At 41.5% G+C, this 20,115-nt stretch overlaps 1 protein-coding gene across 1 annotated transcript in view; it reads right to left on the bottom strand.

Annotated features, from left to right (window-relative positions):
* The window catches only part of LOC124616164 (NADH dehydrogenase [ubiquinone] iron-sulfur protein 5), a 37,491-nt gene extending 21,087 nt beyond the window's left edge, over positions 1-16,404 (bottom strand). Inside the window, exons 1-2 of the mRNA XM_047144445.1 lie at positions 16,262-16,404; positions 15,515-15,742 (exon numbers count right to left, since the gene is read on the bottom strand). Of these exons, the coding sequence (XP_047000401.1) occupies positions 15,515-15,712 (198 nt within the window). The 5' untranslated portion in view covers positions 15,713-15,742; positions 16,262-16,404. The remainder of the gene's footprint in view (positions 1-15,514; positions 15,743-16,261) is intronic.
* Positions 16,405-20,115: the final 3,711 nt, after the last annotated feature.

Raw genomic sequence — 20,115 nt, 5'->3', positions numbered from 1 at the left:
GGAATGGCAGATTCGGCGGCAGTAACGATGCCGGTGGTGACCGATTGAACCACCGCATCAATGGCATCACTAGAGAGAGGCGCAATAGCGGCAGTGGAGGAAAACAAGTCCCAGTCAGCCTTATTCATAGCCCATCTGCTGGGGCGCCCAGAAGAGTGACATGGTGGCAGTGACAGAAGGATCGGAAAGTGGTCACTGCCACACAAGTCGTCATGCACACTCCATTGGACAGACGGTAAGAGGCGAGGGCTACAGATCGAAAGGTCGATGGCAGAGTACGTGCCATGTGCCACGCTGAAGTGCGTGAAGGAACCATCATTTAGAAGTGAAAGATCGAGCTCTGTCAATAAATGCTCAATGGTGGCGCCTCAACCTGTTGCCACTGACCCACCCCACAGAGGGTTATGGGCGTTGAAGTCGCCCAGTAACAAGAAAGGTGGCGGCAATTGGGCTATCAGTGCAGCCAGGACATGCAGCGCGACATCACCATCCGGTGGAAGGTAAAGACTGCAGACGGTAATAGCCTGTGGTGTCCATACCCTAACAGCGACAGCCTCTAAAGCTGTTTGTAGAGGAACAGACTCGCTGTGAAGAGAGTTAAGGACATAGATGCAGACGCCACCAGACACCCTTTCGTAAGCTGCTCGGTTCTTATAATAACCCCGATAGCCACGGAGAGTGGGGGTGCGTATTGCTGGAAACCAAGTTTCCTGCAGAGCAATGCAGAGGAAAGGATGTAGGCTGATAAGTTGGCGGAGATCAGCTAGATGGTGGAAGAAACCGCTGCAGTTCCACTGGAGGATGGTGTTGTCCATGGCTGAGAAAGGCGTGACGGGACTAGGAAGGCAGATTACGCCGTTGGGTCACCTGCTGCCTCCGATTGAGCACCTGTGCTAGTGCTATCCATGGCGTCTGAGGGACCGGCGAGATCGAGGTCCTCAGCAGACGCCAGAATCTCCACCTCGTCCTCAGACGCAGAGCTTGTAGGAAACGGTGGGACGGGTGCCACCGCAATGTCGGTATTCTTGGGGATGTTCTTCTGTTTCTGTGTCCGTTTCCCTCGTTGTGTCTTCGGTGGTTCAGGCTTGGAGGGCTTCACAGGGTCAGTCTCAGGGACGGACGATGACCGTGAGGCCCTACGACCAGGAACTGGTGGTTGTTTAAGCCACTTGCGGGTGTCTGCTGTGCCGCTGGTCGGAACTTGCGAAGGGAGGTCCCCAAGGGACCCCTTCCTTGCGAGAGTAGCCGAAGAAGTCTTACGCTTCTCCGGCTGGGAAGGGGGAACTGATGTCCCCGATTGTTGGGGGGGGTGTTGCTCCTGAAGTAGATGGAGCAGGAGCAACAGGTTGTGAAGTGCCCCCCACAAGCAAGGGGGCTGGTGGAGGCTGACCGACCTTAGAGCCGATTCGTGATGATGGGAGAACTGTTGTTGCAGCAGCGGCGTAGGTTGACGTCATTGCCACAGGATGGAGCCGCTCGTATTTCCGTCTAGCCTCGGGGTAGGTCAGGCGGTCCAGGGTCTTATATTCCATTATCTTCCTTTCTTTCTGGAATATCCTACAGTCCGGCGAGCAGGGGGAATGGTGTTCTCCGCAGTTAACACAGATAGGAGGCGGGGCACATGGAGTATCGGGATGTGAAGGACGTCCACAATCCCGACACGTGATGCTGGAAGTACAGCAAGATGACATGTGCCCGAACTTCCAGCATTTAAAACATCGCATCGGAGGAGGGATATATGGCTTCACATCACAACGGTAAACCATCACCTTAACCTTTTCGGGTAAGACATCACCCTCAAAGGCCAAGATGAAGGCACCGGTGGCTACCTGATTATCCCTCGGACCCCGATGGATGCGCCAGATGAAGTGAACACCTTGTCGTTCATCGTCGGACTGCAGAAGAAGATCCCTGTGGAATATAATACCCTGGACCATGTTGAGACTCTTATGGGGCGTGATGCTAACTGAAACATCCCCCAACTGGTCGCAAGCGAGCAACCTCCATGATTGGGCAGAGGATGCTGTTTTGATGAGAACCGCCCCAGAGCGCATTTTGGACAAGCCCTCCACCTCCCCGAACTTGTCCTCTAAATGCTCCACAAAAAACTGAGGCTTGGTTTGCATAAAAGATTCACCATCGACCCACGAACAGACAAGGTACCGGGGTGAATAATCTCCACTGCTGTCTTTAGCCATGCGTTCCTCCCATGGAGTGGCCAGGGAGGGAAATGATCTTGGATTGAATTGCTTGCCGTTGAGGTTAGACCTCGATCGCTTAGAGACTGCTGGGGGAGGCCCACCAGCGAGAGATGATGTACCACGCTTCATTGCGGGTCATCCGCCCTGATGCCACCCACTCCGACCAGGGGCTCTCCCCACGGGTGCCACCCAGCCACAGCAAAGACCACCTGGCAGGATGGCCTTTGCCGGGAGTCCCGATGCCCCAGAGGGATAGGCATCTACTCCTCGGCATACATGGGGAGCTAGCAGCTCAGGCATCAGCAGTGCGATCCCTGTGTAGTCAGGGGGCTACCACCAAGAGGGTACATGACGACCCCACCACAACGGACTGGCTACCGTGCTGGATGTCGGGTGTCAAATATCCATATGTGTCGTGAGTGCGAAGATGGAAGTGCATAATGGAGGGCATGTATGCCACCCGGAACACACTGCAGCTGACGTGGCCAGATGCTTGGTGTAAGTCCAACTCCATGACAAAATCGGTTGTGCCAGATCTGAGGGCAAGATGGATATAGAATGCACCACGTAAGGTGTCCTTCCCCAAATGGCACGCACTAACAGAAAATTTTGAAATCTAGTGCTCAAACCCCTTAGGGGACCATCACATGAAGGTCAAAAAGTTTGAGACTCCTTTTAGTTGCCTCTTACGACAGGCAGGAATACCGCGGGCCAATTCTTACCCCCGGACCCGCAGGGGGGGGTGCTTTACCCATGACTGAGCCTATGTGATTCATGCCATTCCATATCCCTACAATGTGCCATACGAGTGCACATGGTTGTGTTGCAGATTTGTTTCTATACCTTCCCTTCAAAGGAGAATACCCAGGTATTTGTATGAGTTGGTCGATAGTAACAGTGATTCATTGTTGTTATAATCACAGAGTGCTACATTTTTTCATTTTGTGAAGTGTAAAATGTTACATTTATGAACATTTAAAGCGAGTTGCCAATCTCTGCACCACTTTGAAATCTTATTGAGATCTGACAGAATATTTATGCAGCTTCTTTCACATAGTACTTCATTACAGATAGCTACATCACCTGCAAAAAGCCTGATTTTACTATTTTGTCTCCAAGAACTTAATATACAATGTGAACAGCAAGGTCCCAACACACTTCCCTGGGGCACACCTGATGATACTTCTACATTTGATGCTGACTCTCCATCCAAGGTAACATGCTATGTCCTCATCCTTACCAAAAATTCCTAAATCCAGTCACAAATATCACTTGATACCCCGTATGATCATACTTTTGACAACAAGTGTAGTTGGGGTACTGCTTTTCAGAAATCAAGAAATACTGCATCTACCTGACTGCCTTGATCCAAAACTTTCAATATGTCATGTGAGAAAAGTGTGAGCTGGGTTTCACAAGATCAATGTGTTTGGAACCATCAAGATACCTCATTATGCTTGAGCTCAGAGTATTTGTAAGATTCTACAGCAAATGGCAAGAATACTGAAAGTTAATTTTGTCGATCACTTCTACTATCCTTCATGCAGACAGTTGTGACCTGTGCTTTTTTCCCAGAGCTGGACACAGTTTTTTTGTTTGAGGCATCATTGATACATTATAATCAGAAGAGTGGCTAACTCAGCTGCAAATTCTGTATAGAATCTGACAGGGATTCCATCTGGCACAGCAGATTTGTGCAATTTTAACAATTTCAGCAGTTTCTCAACTCCACTGACACTAATACTAATTTCATTCATCTTTTCGGAGGTACGAGGATTAAATTGGGGCAATTCTCCTTGGTTTTCCATTGTAAAGGAACATTTGAAAATGGAGTTAAGCATTTCAGCTTTTGATTTGCTAGCCTCAATTTCAATTCCTGTCATTCACCAGGGACTGGACACTATCTTTGGTGCCACTAATAGTCTTTACGTACGACCAGAATTTAACTGGGATTTGCGAAAGATCATTTGACAATATTCTGATATGGTACTCACTGAAGGCATTGCTCTCTTGACAGTAAAAAACATTTTATTCAGCATCTCTCTATCGCCTCCCATGAATCATGGATCTCACAGTCAGTGAAGTGGCTTGCGTGCCTCAGTGATATAGATAGCCGTACTGTAGTTACAGCCACAATTGAAAGGAATCTTTTGAGAGGACAGACAAATGTGGTTCCTGAAGAAGGTTAGCAGCCTTTTCACTAGATGCATGTGCAACAATCTGGATGATTGACTGATCTGACCTTGTACATCAACCAAAATGCCCTTGCTGTGCTGGTACTATGAATGGTTGAAATAAAGGGGAAACTACAGCCATAATTTTTCCCAAGAACATGCAGCTCTATTGTATCATTAAGTGGTGACGGTGTCCTCTTGGGTAAAATATTTCGGAGGTAAAATAGTCCTCCATTCAGATCTCCGGGTGGGGACTACTCAGGAGAATGTCGCAATCAAGAGAAACAAAACTGGCATTCTACTGATCGGAGCAGGCAAGTAGGTTAGGAAATTTAAAAAGTGAACTGAATAGATTGAAGTTACATATAGTGGGGATTAGCAAAGTTCGGTGGCAGGAAGAACGGAATTTCTGGTCAGGTGAAAACAGAGTTATTAAAAAAAAGTGAAAGAGGAGTAATGCATTAGTGGGTTTAAAAATGAACCACTGTAGCATAAGTTTACATGCCAAGTAGCTCTCCAGGTGATGAAGAGATTGAAATTGAGGCAAAAGAAATTACCCAGACAGTGAAAGGAGACAAAAATGTAATTGTGATAGGGGACTGGAATTCAATAGTAGGAAAATGACAAGAAGGTAAAATAGTAGGTGAATATGGACTGGGGGGAAAGGAATGAAAGAGGAAGCCACTTGGCAGAATTTTGTAAAGAGCAAACTTTAATCATCACTAACACTTGGTGTAAGAATCATAAAAGAAGGTTGTACACGTGGAAGAGATCAGGGGACACCAGAAGGTTTCAGATTTATTACAAAATGGTTGGGCAGAGATTTGGGAACCAGATCCTAAATTTTAAGACCTTCCAAGGGGCAGATGTGGACCACAACAGTAGATTACAAGTGAAGAAATTGGAAAAAGGTATGAACTTAAGGAGATGGGACCTGGATAAGTTTGAAAGGACCAGAGGTTGCTGAGAGCCTCAGAGGCAGCATCAAGCAATGGTTGACTAGAACATGAGAAAATAATACAGCAGAAGAAAATGGGTAGCTTTAAGAGATGAAATAGTGAAGGCAGCAGATGATCAAATAAGTAAAAAGATGAGGCCTATTAGGAATCCTTGGATAGCACAAGAGATATTGGATTTAACTGATCAAAGAAAAAAAATTAAAAATACACCAAAAGATGAATGGCTAGAGGACAAATGTAAGGATTTAGAAGCATATTTCACTTGGAGAAAGACAGATACCATCTACAGGGAAATTAAGGAGGCCTTTGGGGAAAAGAGAAGCAGCTGTATGAATATCAAGAGCTCAGAAGGTAAACCACTCCTAAGCAAAGAAGGGAAAGCTGAACACTGGAAGGTGTATATAAAGGATCTATACAAGACACACAAACTTGAAAGCAATATTACAGAAAGGGAAGTGGACGTTGATCAAGAAGAGTGGGTGGTATGATACTGTGAGAAGAATCTGACAGAGCTGTGAAAGATCTAAGTCGAGCCAAGGCGCCGGGAGTACATGACATTCCGTCAGAACTACTGATAGTCTTGGGAAAGCCAGCCATGACACAGTTCTTCCACCTGGTGTGCAGGATGTATGAGACAGCTGAAATACCCTAAGACTTCAAGAAGAATGTGGCAGTTCCAATTATAAATAAAGCTGTTGCTGATAGGTGTGAAAATGGTCAAACTATCCGTTTAATAAGTTATTGCTGTAAAATACTAACATGAATTCTTTGCAGAAGAAGAATGGGAAAACTGGTAGGTACAGACCTTAAGGAAGATCAGTTTGCATTCAGGAGAAATGTAGGAACATGCTAGGTAATACTGACCCTATGACTTATCTCAAAAGACAGGTTAAGGAAAGGCAAACCTACATTTATGGCATTTGCAGACTTAGAGAAAGCTTTTGACAATGTTGACTGGAATACTCTCTTTCAAATTCTGAAGGTGGGAGGGACCAAACTCAGGGAGTGAAAGGCTATTTACAATTTGTACAGAAACCAGATAGCAGTTATAAGTGTCGAGGGACATGAAAGGGAAGCAGTGGTTGAGAAGGGATTGAGACAGGGTTGTAGCCTATCCCCGATGTTATTCCATCTGTGTACTGAGCAAGCAGTGAAGGAGACAAATGAAAAATTTGGAGTAGGAATTAAAATCCACAGAGAAGGAATATAAACTTTGAGGTTCGCCGATGACATTGAAATTCTATCAGAGACAGCAGAGGACTTGGAAGAGCAGTTGAATGGAATGGACAGTGTCTTGAAAGCAGGATATAAGATGAACATCAACCAAAGCAAGATGATGATAATGGAATGCAGTCTAATTAAATTGTGATGCTGAGGGAATTAGATTAGGAAATGACACATTTAAAGTAGTAGGTAAGTTTTGCTATTTGGGGAGCAAAATAACTAATGATGACTGAAACAGAAAGGATATAAAATGTAGACTGGCAATGGCAAGGAGTAGTTTCTGAAGAAGAGAAATCTGTTAACATTGAGTATAGATTTAAGGGTCAGGAAGTCTTTTTTGAAAGTATTTGTATGGACTATAGCCATGTACAGATGTCAAACATGGATGATAAATGGTTTAGATTAAAAGAGAATAGAAGCTTTCGAAATGCTGTGCTACAGAAGAATTCTGAAGATTAGATACGTCGATCATGTAACTAAAGAGGACAGAAGAATTTGAAGATTAGATGGGTCAATCATGTAACTAATGAGGAAGTACTGAACAGGATTGGAGAGACAAGAGACTTCAAGGGATTGCCAATTAAGTATTTGAGGGAAGTTTGGGGGATAAAAATTGCAGAGGAAGACCAAGAGATGAATACAGTAACCACAGAGAGTAGCATGGAGAGCTGCATCAAATCAGTCTTCAGACAGAAGACCACAACTACCAAACAACACCAACACTATCTATAGCCCAACACTTTGTTTTACACGTATTATACAGTAATCTCTGTTTCTTTAGAAGTTCTTTACAGTGACTAAGGAGTTTCCCTCCCCTTATGAACTGTTCTATACAATGCATGGTCCACTATTCTTTTAAACCTGAGCCATAGTTCCTCTACACGATCCTTCCCTGTGCTGAAAGTTATAAGCTCCTCACTGAGATATAACACTTACAAATTTTATCTAGTTTGCTGAACATTAATACCTTTTTGTTTGTTTTAGTTGTCCTTTGCACTTTGGTAGTCATTGCTGCCACAACCATGTCATGGTCAGTGATACAAGTTTCGATATGGACATCCTCAAAGAGGTCAGGTCTATTTGCTGCTATTAGATACAATATATTTCCATCACGAGTGGCGTTCCTAGCTATCTGTTTGAGGTAGTTTTCAGGGAAGGCATTTAGTAATGTCTGACAGGATGTCTCATGCACCACTAACAAAATTTAAAATCACACAATTGATAGTTGGATGATTGAAGTCTCCTCCAATGATTACACTAAGATTGGGGAGCTTACTTACAAGTGGAACGAGTTTCTCTCTATAAGTTTTCAGTTACATCAGGAGATGAGTCTGGTGGGCGATAGAAGGATCCAATTACCATTTTATGCTATCCCTGATACTTAGTCATTCCCAAACAGTCTCACATATGGCTGCAATTTCTATCTCAATGGATTTGAGTTTCTTGTATATTGCGACAAATACACCACACCCATTTCCCATTAGCCTATCCTTTTAATATGTTCTTAAAATTTCCCCAAAAATCTCATTACTATTAATTTCAGGTTTCAAGCAGCTTTCTGTACCTAGAATTATGCGGGCTTCAATGCTTTTCAGGAGTGTTTCGGATTCTGGCACTTCGTTGTGAATGCTTCGGCAGTTAACCGCTATGATTTTAATACGCTAACCAGTGGGAGAAATTTCTTTCTATCTTTCACTGATACTTCTGAGGTTCCTGTGGCTATTACAATATGAAATGTATGGAGAGTCATCTAATCTAAAAAACCATTGTTGCACCACACACACTGTCAGCTACCTGAGTAGCAGCCTCTGATATGCACTGCACACCTGACCCATTTAGCAGGACACTATAGTTCTCAATCCTATGGTGCAAGTCCATTAAGTCACAGCTTGGCTTGTCACAGAACCTTCAAAGTATCTGGTTCAGTCCTTCCATTCAACTCAGAACCAAAGGGCCATGTTCGGTTCTGGGGACAGTGCTGCAAATTGTGAGCTTCACCGAAATAGTGGCAGAGTAGTTAGTAAGGTGGATGAGGAATGGGGTGGTGGGTTTGGAACCTGAAAGATGTTGGGACCAGGTCCCTTCCTAAGAACACCAACCTTTCGGCAGAAGAAAGGGCAATTACACACTGTCTGGAAACAGATCCTGACCTAATCATCCTATATGCAGACAAAGGCTCAACTAATGTCATTATGACTCTCAGCATCTGCCTGGTGGGAGGCCTCTACCCTACCTATAAACTCTGCCAGTGTGATCCCCTCCTAGAATCCCTGTTTGAAGCCTAACCTTGCCCCTGAATCTATTTCCCACCTCATCTCTATGACATTCCACACACCCACCTTCTACATGCTCTTGAAAATCCACAAACCCAACAATCCTGAATGACCCTTTTTGGCTGGTTATTGTGCTCCCACTGAAAGAATATCAGCCCTCATTGTCCAACACCTCCAACCTACTGCCCACAATTTACACTACCACATCAAAGACGCCAGCCAATTTCTTCACCAACTCTCTGTAATCCCTGCCCCTTTGCCACATGGACCGCTATTCATCACTGCTGCCGCCACCTCCCTAAACACCCAATCCCCCATGCCCATGGTCTTGCCGCTATTGAACAATACCTCTCCCAATGTCCTTCACACTCCAAACCCACTACCTCACTCCGATTACATCTCACTAACTATATCCCGACACACAACTTGAAGGGAAGGTATACAAATTAATCTGCAGCACAGCCATGTGCATCTGCCAGGCACTGTCCTATGCTAGACTGTTTATGGGTCACCTAGAGCAGGGGCAGTCAATCTTTTTTTACCTACTGTATACTTTTGTATCTGTGACACTGGTAAAATTTTCTAAACGCCAACTGGTTCCACAGTAATAGTGTTTTATACAGTAGGGAAGTAAATTTACTTTATAAAATTTATAAGGTAGCATTACAGTGAGTAAAAGCATATACTACGAATTACTCACCACATACTTTATGTCAAAAAATTATGAAAACCTAGTGAGAATGTTTTTGAAACTCCTATTGCCTACCATGAAATTTGGAACACTCGCTAGAGGGCAGTAGGGACCAGGATGACTACCACTGGTCTAGAAGAAACCTATCTTCCCTCCGAAAACCCCAGACACCTGATATTGTTCAGTTTCATTGATGTTATCTTTATGATCTGGACTAAAGGCCAGGACACCCTACATTCATTTCTTCACAACCTCAACACCTTGTTACCCATCCATTTCATTTGTTCCTCCTCAGCACTATGTGCGACCTTCATTAACATTGACCACCTCACCTCTGATGGCTCCACTCACTACTCTGTCCACATTAAACCCACCAATTATGAACAGTACCAGCATTTTGACAGCTGCCATCCCTTCCACCCAAAAAGTTCCTCCCATAAAGCCTGGTCACTCACGATGGCCTATATGCAGCGACGAAAGCCTCCCCCCTCATCCAGTATGCTGAAGGTCTTCAACAGAGCTTCAGTTATCTATCATGCCCTGAAATTAAGGGCCTCCTACCCAAGAAGTTTCCTACCCCTTCTGAAGTAGTTTTCTATCACCTACCCCTACTAAAATGGTTTTCCATTGCCTATCCAATGTCCAGATCCATCCCTATACCACTCCCAATCCCAGCCCCTTGCTACAGGGATCGTATACCTGTGAAAGACTCAGATGCAAAATCTGCCCAATCCACCCACCCAGCACTTTTTATTGCAATTGTATCACAGGCTCATCCTACCCCATCAGAGGCCAGGCCACTTGAAAAAGCACTGATGTCATATACCAGCTCTGCTGCAATCATTGCTCAGCTTTTTATATTTATACGACCGCCAGCCATATGTCCATCAGGATGAATGATCAAAAAATTATGGTCATGAGCGAAATGGACCACTCTGTGGCACAACATGCAGCTGAATGTAACATGTTCGATTTTGATAAATGCTTCACAACTCGAGCCACCTGGATTCCCACTTCCACCACCAACTTTTCTGAACTCCACATATGGGAGTTATCCTTAAAACACGTTCTCCATACCTGAAATCATCCCAGCCTCAACCTACAGAAACCTCTTGCCCCCACATAATACATCACCTCTGTTCTGTCCTGTCACGTCACGTCCTCACTATTCGCTTCCCCTCACCCTCATTGTGCGCCGGTCTCTGCAGACACACCCATTGGTCTTACCCTCGTTCTCTGCTTCTCTCCTTTCTGCTCTCGCTTCTGCCCCCCCCCCCCCCCTCTCTCTCTCTCTCTCTCTCTCTCTCTCTCTCTCTCTCTCTCTCTCTCTCTCTCTCTCTCCCCCCCCCCTCACAGCCTTCTGACACTGTGCTTGGCAGCCCTGTCTAGCAACCTCCAGTCCCTGCATGCTCTGCCAGGCAGCTCTGGTTCCTCTTCCCTCATCATTACCCTGCTATCCCTCCCCCCTCCTACTCCAGATTGTTGCTCCATTCAACATGTTTTAGTGAAGTTCTGACCAGAAATAGTGGTAGTGTGTGATGTGTATTTGCTTGTGTGAATGCATGTGTGTGTGTGTGTGTGTGTGTGTGTGTGTGTGCGCACCTTTTCTGAAGAAGGCTTTGGCTGTAAGATTATACGTAACAGTCTTTTCATGGTGACTGTCCATAACTGACAGTGTCATCCTTACAGTGAGTTACTGTCTATCCTTTTCATAATACTGTTGACATTGTAACTTGGACCTTCCTGCACTTGCTAATAAGGACTCCAAATGGTGCAATAGTAATTGTGTGCATTTTCATTTACATTTGTACAAAAGTTTTCAAGACAGTGAGAGAACTCTGTCAGTTGCTTTCTATTTACTTTTTCAATAAATTAACTGGCATCACCACACAAGCTTTTGGATGTTCTAATCATACAATAATTGCAGTTGATTGCCTTGCTTTTGTCAAAGACACTGTCATATTGTCAAATGACTCAAACAGCTATGATCAAAATTGATCTGCTAAAAGAAATTGTTGAATGAGCGCGAGTGAGGAGGGAGGGCGGGGGGGGGGGGGGCGCTATTGGGGGAAAGTTCACTTTCTGACAGTCCTTTTGCTGTGCCTATCTGTGACTCAGCATCTCTGCTATATGGTGAGCAGCAACTATCCTTTTCATAACATTCTAACATTCCATCCTGGATTTTCTATTGTTTGAAATGGTAAATATAATTTTTTTAGGTTACTATCAAAAAAATGTAAATCTGCCAATGTAACACTAATCATACTTCCAAAAACTAGAACAGTGTTTACTCACTTTTGTCTATTGGTAGTAGTACACACTTCACATTTTTGAAGTTAAGTACTGGCTGGTAAGACAGCTATTGTTTGCAGTAATGAGGTTAAGACATTTTCTTAACTGAGTTACCAGCCAATACTTACACTCAAAAGAAGAGTCGGAGGGATAGTATGGTGGGGATGGCAGGGACAGTGAAGTGCTGGAGGTTAGGTGGCAGGCAGGGGAGAGGTGAGGACAGGGGGGGGGGGGGGGAGGGAAGCAGTGGAAAAAGAAATAAATAAATAAAAAAATAATAAAACAAAATAAATAATAAAAAAAAGACTGTGTGCGGTGGTGGAATGATGGCTGTGTAGTGCTGGAATGGGAGCAGGGAAGGGGCTGGATGGGTGACTGTGGGGGTTACATAACCCTCCTGGCCTCAGCCTCCGTTAGTCGCTGTCCCCACCCTTCTCTGCTCCCATTCCAGCACTACACAGCCATCATTCCACCACCACACCCAGTCTTTTTTAATTATTATTTTTATTTCTTATCTCCTTTTCTGCTACTCCCCCCCCCCCCCCCCCCCCCCCTCCGTCCTCACCTCTCCCTGCCCGCCAACTAACCTCCGACACTTCACTGTCCCTGCCATCCCCACCATACTATTCCTCCCACTCCTTGCTCCAGCCTCCTCTTTCCCCCCACCCACTCTCCATTCCCATCATGCACTGGTGCTGCTGCTCGCAGTGTGGTTTCAGTTGATCGAGACTCTGTGTGTGTGTGTGTGTGTGTGTGTGTGTGTGTGTGTGAGAGAGAGAGAGAGAGAGAGAGAGAGAGAGAGAGTGAGTGTTGACAAAGTCCACTGGTCGAAAGCTTTAAGTGTGAAAATCTTTTTGTTGTGCCTATCTGCAACTCAGTATCTCCGCTATATGGTGAGTGGAAACTTTCCTTCTCATAATATTGTTACAAACATTTTTGTTGTAAGATTAATCGGTAGCATAATAGGACTAATCAAAGTCACTGGCTGCCGCCGCAGATAATGGTCATACGTACGTGAGGTGCGTGTGTGTTTTTTTCTTTTCTGAAGAAGGCTTTGGCTGAAAGCTCAATGCTTAAGGTCTTTTTCTTGTGCCTGTCTGCAACTCAGTGTGTGACGTTAATGGTGAGTAGCAGTCTATCCTTTTATTAATATTGTAAAAAAGTAAAATAAAGTTTTATTTCTAGATAATGGATAGTATTATCAGTGTATATAACTTTTCATTTAGCAAAGTGGGATTTCTTGTGACTGCATTACATTTTAATCATCTAATTACCTAAAACAAAAACATATTATTTTTCTACAAAATTATGATTCAATATTTGTTAATTTAAATTTCCATTTTAAATAAATATGGAATTTCAATGAAAGTTAACAACTCATACCACTAGCAGGACTGAACTATTAATTTTATGAATACAATCTTATTAAGCTATACATTCACTTATTGATGACTGTGTTGATAATTTTATGTTTTGTTAGAGCTTTAATCATGCCTGCGTTGTCAGCGATGTTACATAGTAAACTTAGGCTACAAGGACTGCAGCCCTTGGTTGCGAAAATGACATCTTTTTGACCTAGGTTTCAGCCCCTTCTAAGAGTGCCTTCATCAGAACATTTAAAACTGGCATGTCATGTATAAAATAACTATGAAGCGATAACCCCTTAGCACCTGATGCTACCGCAGCTGGACATGTTGGTTGGTTGGGTTTTTGGGGGAAGAGACCAAATAGCGAGGTCATCGGTCTCATCGGATTAGGGAAGGACAGGGAAGGAAGTTGGCCCTGCCCTTTCAGAGGAACCATCCCAGCATTTGCCTGGAGCGATTTAGGGAAATCACGGAAAACCCAAATCAGGATGGCCGGACGCGGGATTGAACCGTCGTCCTCCCTAATGCCAGTCCAGTGTGCTAACCACTGTGCCACCTCGCTCGGTAGCTGGACATGTGGTGCAGCCCTTAGTGGCCTGCCTCTATGTATTCTATTTTAATATTTTGTAACTAAAGCATTATTTCTTCCTAGTTATTTTATACGTAACATGCCAGTTCTAAATGTTTTATTTCTGATGAAGGCACTCTTAGAAGTGCCTGAAATCTAGATCAAAAAGACTCCACTTTTTGCAACCGAGGGCTGCAATTGTTTTAATTTTATGTTTTGTACTTAACAGCACCTAATCTAATTTTATAGGGCAGTTTTTTCAAGAATTGTGACTTACTGCTTTCAGAAATTGATGTCAGGGCTCTGAAATTCAAGTCCACCAAGTACGAAGAAAATCAAAGGTGGCCAGTCTGTTAAGGTCCTGTAGTCACTATTTTCAGATAACTCACCAAATGTCAGAAATTGATACTGCAGATGACACAAGGTCTTAAATGAGCAATGCATATGAGGCATTTCTTGAAAAACTGCTTTTCTCATAACAAATGACTGTCCCCCATATTGTGGTTGGTGGGATTATCTTGAAGAACAGTACATGTCTTATGCGATGCATTCCCATTGGAGTTCATCACAGTTTACAGTACATAATGTGTTATCAAAGATGGAGCACTATTAATTACAAGAACTCTCATGCATGCACTTTTAGTACAGCAGAATTTGGTGCGTCAAAAACTGAACAGATGTACACAGAAATGTTTTGCAACAGACATTATCCCAATCAGAAGTAGTTTATGACATTGCATAGAAACTCACAATATACTGGTTCATTCATTTCTCTGGGGGCTGATAAGTATTCTTACAAATAATTGTTCATACTGCAGAATTTTGAGAGATTATGTTGGACCACGTTGAAGAGTCATCAATAAGCACCTGTCAACTAGTCCATGTTACACATTTCAAAGAACACAGTGTGGAAATTACTGGTGAAGCAGGAATTACACCCCTGCCATACACAATTCATGCAAACAATGGTGTACAACAACAGAACTCCGATTTCATCTCTGTCAATGAATTACTGAGTTTCATTGTCTCTGGTCTTCACTTTGAACAGTTTCAAAATAGGTCACTGTGTGTAAGTGCCATCAGCTGATGTACAAGAATGTGTAATTGGTTGTGAAAAACTTTGTTTCAATGTGACATACAGATGCCATCGAGTGAATTACTAAATACAGCTGGTGCAAGAGGGGTGCCATTAGACAATGGAGGTTCATCCATTTTATCTTTCAATGAAAATCATTACTAGGAAATCCGTGCTACTTGACACACCAAGGGTAAATGCTAAAATAAAGCAGGCCCCCCCTAACACACAAATCTTACATAAAATTATAACTTGCAAATTTATGATAGAGGGAATCTGGGTTTGTTCTCGTATTTTTTAATTTTGGTTTAAATTGTCCTAACTCTTGGCATGTGACGTGGTAGTCCTTTTGTAGTAACAAAGACTTCAACCACTGTTTGTAGGAATAAGGTAATAGACGAAAATCCAAAATACGTTAAGCATTCCAGCAATTGTTTTGTACAAATTATAACAGCAATCTGGTACCTGACACAAAATACAGTGACTACATTTAACACTGTGGATGGGGACTATTAGAAAGGAAGAATCAGTTACATGCTAACAAAAACAGCTTCCGAAAAGTAATCAGAGGAAAATTCAGTGCGGAACACCACACAAGCATTTTTTTAAAAAAAGTTCTGAATCCTTTTAATTTCAGTAACTATAGGGAAAGCACCACCAACACATCAAAGGAATATTATTGGTACAAACCTGTTTAGTTCGCAAGGCACACTCTTTGAAATCTTCAATTAATGTCTTGCACTTCTCCTTTCCCCTCTCAACACCATAAGCCTCCAAACAATCCATCATTTTCATTTCAAACCCGGCACATCGTGAATAGTGTTGATGGTTGACCATACAGCCCGTAAGGTCAGTAAATGGCAGTCGGAAGAAAGGACCGAGGGACATTTTCCCCTTCTGTTACTCTATTCAATAGACCTAAAACAGAAAAATATATTCAGCGGTCTCTTACTTCCACGAAAGCCAAATCTATATGTGAATCCCAATTAATGCGAAGGCTGTTGTATCCTTTTTCATGATCCTTTAGATCGAACCATGACCTGGTTACAGTATCAGTTTATGGTATCTGACACTGAATACATATGGTATTATTGTAAGTGAAGCATTATGATGGTTATGCACAGACTGGAATGAAAAAAATTAAAAGCGTTATGCTTAATACCTATCGTGTGAATTTGATGTACGTAATATTATTTCACTTGCGTTGACTGTTCCGACGGCTCGTGGCGAATTTTAAACGTTATTAATGGAAAAGCTACATTTGTGTAGTATTATACCGTAATTCATTACATTAGTGTATTGTGTTTTTTCGTTCGTAGTAATTGTATCACTTTATAAAAGCGTCTAGGTATATGCAAATAGTAACACGATTCCCCTTGCTCAGTTTATTCATGCACAGTAGAATAATAATCCGATATACACAAATTCAAATCATACCATAAAATTATTCCCACTTTCAACAAACTTTTTGTTTTGTCGTTCGTCTGCACTTCTAAGCAGCTCATCAGACTACGGCTATTAAATAAATACTCTGATCAAAGTTCATAACCCATTCCTACGGAATAATTTTTCACGCGTGTCGTGCAGCGCAGTTGGAAGACTGAGAAAGATTTCTTAGTTTCTAGATTCTGACTATTTAAGAGAATTACGGTTTATATTCATGAATTGGAGTGCAATGTTAAGAGGACCTTTTGAATGGCTTGGTTGCCCGATTATCAGAGAACGGTAAGTACGAAAGGGCTCAATTGGTTAATTCACAAAAATGGAGTCAGAATTCTCACTCGAAGCTGGGAAACAGAAGAAAGGTACACTATTTCGACACTAAAAACCAACTAGAACATTCTAATTAGTAGCATTTATTGTAAGATCAAAATATTCTGTAATTACGTAAAGATGCTAGAAAGATCGTAGTATAAAAGACACAGAAACTATCTGTTGCTTATACGAAGTACACAGTGTTAAAAATACTACTACAGTGAAAAACATTTTGTTTAGCTGATAGTAGCATGGAGTTCAGATTCTCTTATGACATCTTAATATTCACGAGGTGAGCTTGGAATGAAAAGCACATTTTGGTAGGAAAATAAAAATTGAGATTATCTTCAACAAAGAAACCGAATGTGAATGAACGATATTCACAGTGCGCAGGCTGAATACGCTTCCTCCACTGCTAAACAAAACGTCTCAATTCCACAGTTTAAGTATAAAGTGAGTTTAGCATATTGTCTCTTGGTGCCGAAACAGAAGAGGATCATTATTCTCTTAAAGTGAAAAATCAGTGCCTAATTTGTGTGAATTATTTCCTCTGATCCATTCAAAACAAACAATAAAATCTAATTATCACATAATCCATTCATAATATTTTTCTTTTTAAATCTCAGTTCATTATAGAATAGTCAGGGCTGTGAAACAAGCTAAATTTATAAATTAGCAAAAGCAACTACTGGAAGATTCTGTCGAAGTAATTAATTCACTTAGAAAAAAATCTACAAACGAACATGGAAAAAATGGCAAACACGTTTTTCTGTAAAGGTTTCTGCAGCGATCAGATGGTACAATCAAAGAATGAGGCATTAGGGTGAACGATTTAAAAAAATGGATGATTGAATATGTCAGATTTTTCTTTGTTGTCTTCTATTTCAGCTCAAAATGGGCCCCTTCAGTGACTGTACAGAAAATTTAGATTCACTGTTTTACAGAACTGAAAAATTTCCTTAATCTTTCAGCAAAGTTCTTGGAATAATGTTTCATCAGATAGGCTGTTACAGGTGTCATGCATACTTCGTCTTACAGATGTATCAGTTGATATTAATCTTTGTCTGTCGCCCTTTCCATAGTCTCTTCCACCCTGCAAATACAACTGTATCAATTTTCTTAGCATTTCGCGAAAATCATCGATATCTCTCCCTTTGATAACAATGCCTAAAAGATTACGACTGATTGCCACAAAGAGGTCCAACATATTTCTTTTGTGTAGAGGCTGTGTCAGTACCAAGGAAGGTGACAGAGTGAATTTGCTTTCGGGAAGAAGGTGGTTCACCATCCGATCTCACAAATATTTTCGTTTAACAATTCGATTAAAAGAAATGTTGGGATGGTTCCTTCTCTACCCTTTTCCTTTCTAAGTCCGTGCTTCATTTTTATCATATTCAAAATGAGTTATTAAAATACAATCATTATTCCTTCATTAATTATTCATGACAAAACTGCAGAAAATATTTTGTATGATTTTGTAAGATTATTCATCTGTACCATGAGCGGTAAACATGTAACTGTCCAACTTAACAATCAATAACTAAAAATACTTCCCGCACTTAAGTGTAACACGTCTCCTCCATCAAGCTCAAAACCTCCTGAAAGCTTCTACAGCTGTTGAAGAAATATCCAATGGCTGATAAAATGTCCAATTTCCAATATGACTCTATCCTGACCATTTTATTTGGTCCCAAAGAGTTCACAATCTAATTTTTTCTTCCTAGATCTAATACTTGTACTGACTGCTGTAAAAAGTTTTCCTCCTGGAAAATGTAGCCTCTGTTATCTATATATGTTCTATGTACTGTTACCAATTTTCGAATTGTTTCCTGAAGCCTTCATGGCGGATCGAATATTCCATCATTTATTGGGCATGCATCTTTTTAATCTATGACTAACACTCTTGTTATCAACAGTGTTAACTATGCTGTATGTACATTTTCTCCACAGCAAGCGTCTCACCTTGAGAAGGGCTGAAAGTTTTTCAGCCAAAAAAAAAAAATGGAACATAAATTAAAAATATTTTTGAATTTTCTACCTCAGATTTTAACCAACTGCCAGAACTGCCATAATCCTGGAGGGAGATGACTTCTTAGCTTTTGTTGCAAATGCTTGCTCAGTTAACAATTTAATACTAAATTCTACCTTTTCCATACATTGTTATAAAACTGATTTTGCGAATAGGCAAGTGTTTATTTGAAACCTACAAAAAAGTTTCCACATATATTTCATACATACTCTGCTATTCCTGGTGTGACTTATCGAGAACACTCCTGGAAGACTTCACTATAGTATGCAGATAACAAAATCAGTCGTCATGTTGGTCATACAAGTGACAAAGACACTGGTCTAGTACCTAACCACTAGAAAAGAGGACTATGATCCATTCTGGGCACCATGTTACAGAGCAGCGGTTGTGCAGAGGTATGTGAGACTAACTATTTTTGCCATTTCTATCAGTCTCTGAATAGAGCAAAGAGTGGCTTTAGGTACTGTATAGTAGAAGTTGATGTACTGTTGTAAGGAACAGCCAACAGCTTATTACTTCCTGCATTCTAGATTGTTGTTGGAAGAAAGTTGTACCTGCATGAAGAAGCGAGATGAACAGCAATTAAGTCACTGGTGTCACATTTGGAAGTAGGGTGTTCACATTTTTATCCATCCTTTTAGGTTCAGGTTTTCTGTAATTTCCCTAAATCATTTAAGGATTTCTCGATGTGGAGTTAATGGATTTTGTGTAGTTACAGAGTGCTGTCCCATGTTGCCTTAGGAGTGTCTTGTTTTGCCAAGCTTTGAGTGTTGACATATATCTGTGTTTTGCTTTTGTTTACACTTTATCTTAAAGACTACATTGTGTTGACTGTTGTTTGCATTTTGTTTATGGGTCAATTAAAAACAAACTATTGCAAATCCAGCAGCATATGCATCATTCTCTATAATTTGAGTTGAAAATGTTGTATCCAGATGACAACATCCAGTATCTTACTAGAAATAATATGTTAACAAAGGAGAAATTGAAAAGAAGTGGTGAAGCAAAAAGAAAAACAAGTTTCTCTTTTTTCCTTCCCAAATTTTGAAATTGAATATGCAAAAACTTTATTTGAGTGACATCCCTTGTGTGAGAACAAAATTAAGAAAAAGTAAATGTTCCTTTTAATATTGTGGGATGCGTTTCTAGAAAGAAGAAAGATTGCTACATTTTGATGAAGAAGAAAACTGTCACTTTGATTTATATAGGTAATCATTCTAAACATTGCATGTGGCTTGCAATAAAAACACTAATAACTCTTGGCAAACTAAACTTTAACATGTAAATTACATTATTCAGTAGGGATATGCATAAAATCGCTTAGTTGCAACATTCCTTTCATCTGTTCACAGAACTTACATATCATAGTGGAAAGTACCTCTTGCGACCATGGCCAGTACTTTTAATGATGTACAGCTCACAAGATAAGTTACTTGATGCATTATTCCGCTAATTTGATGGGAAATGTTTATTAGCAGACCCGGATTAATTCTTTGCACCACTCCTT

This window comes from Schistocerca americana, chromosome 5 (assembly GCF_021461395.2).
Source record: "Schistocerca americana isolate TAMUIC-IGC-003095 chromosome 5, iqSchAmer2.1, whole genome shotgun sequence".
Lineage (NCBI taxonomy): Eukaryota > Metazoa > Arthropoda > Insecta > Orthoptera > Acrididae > Schistocerca > Schistocerca americana.
Note: the sequence above shows the minus strand (reverse complement) of the source record. Positions and strands in the feature narration are given on the sequence as shown.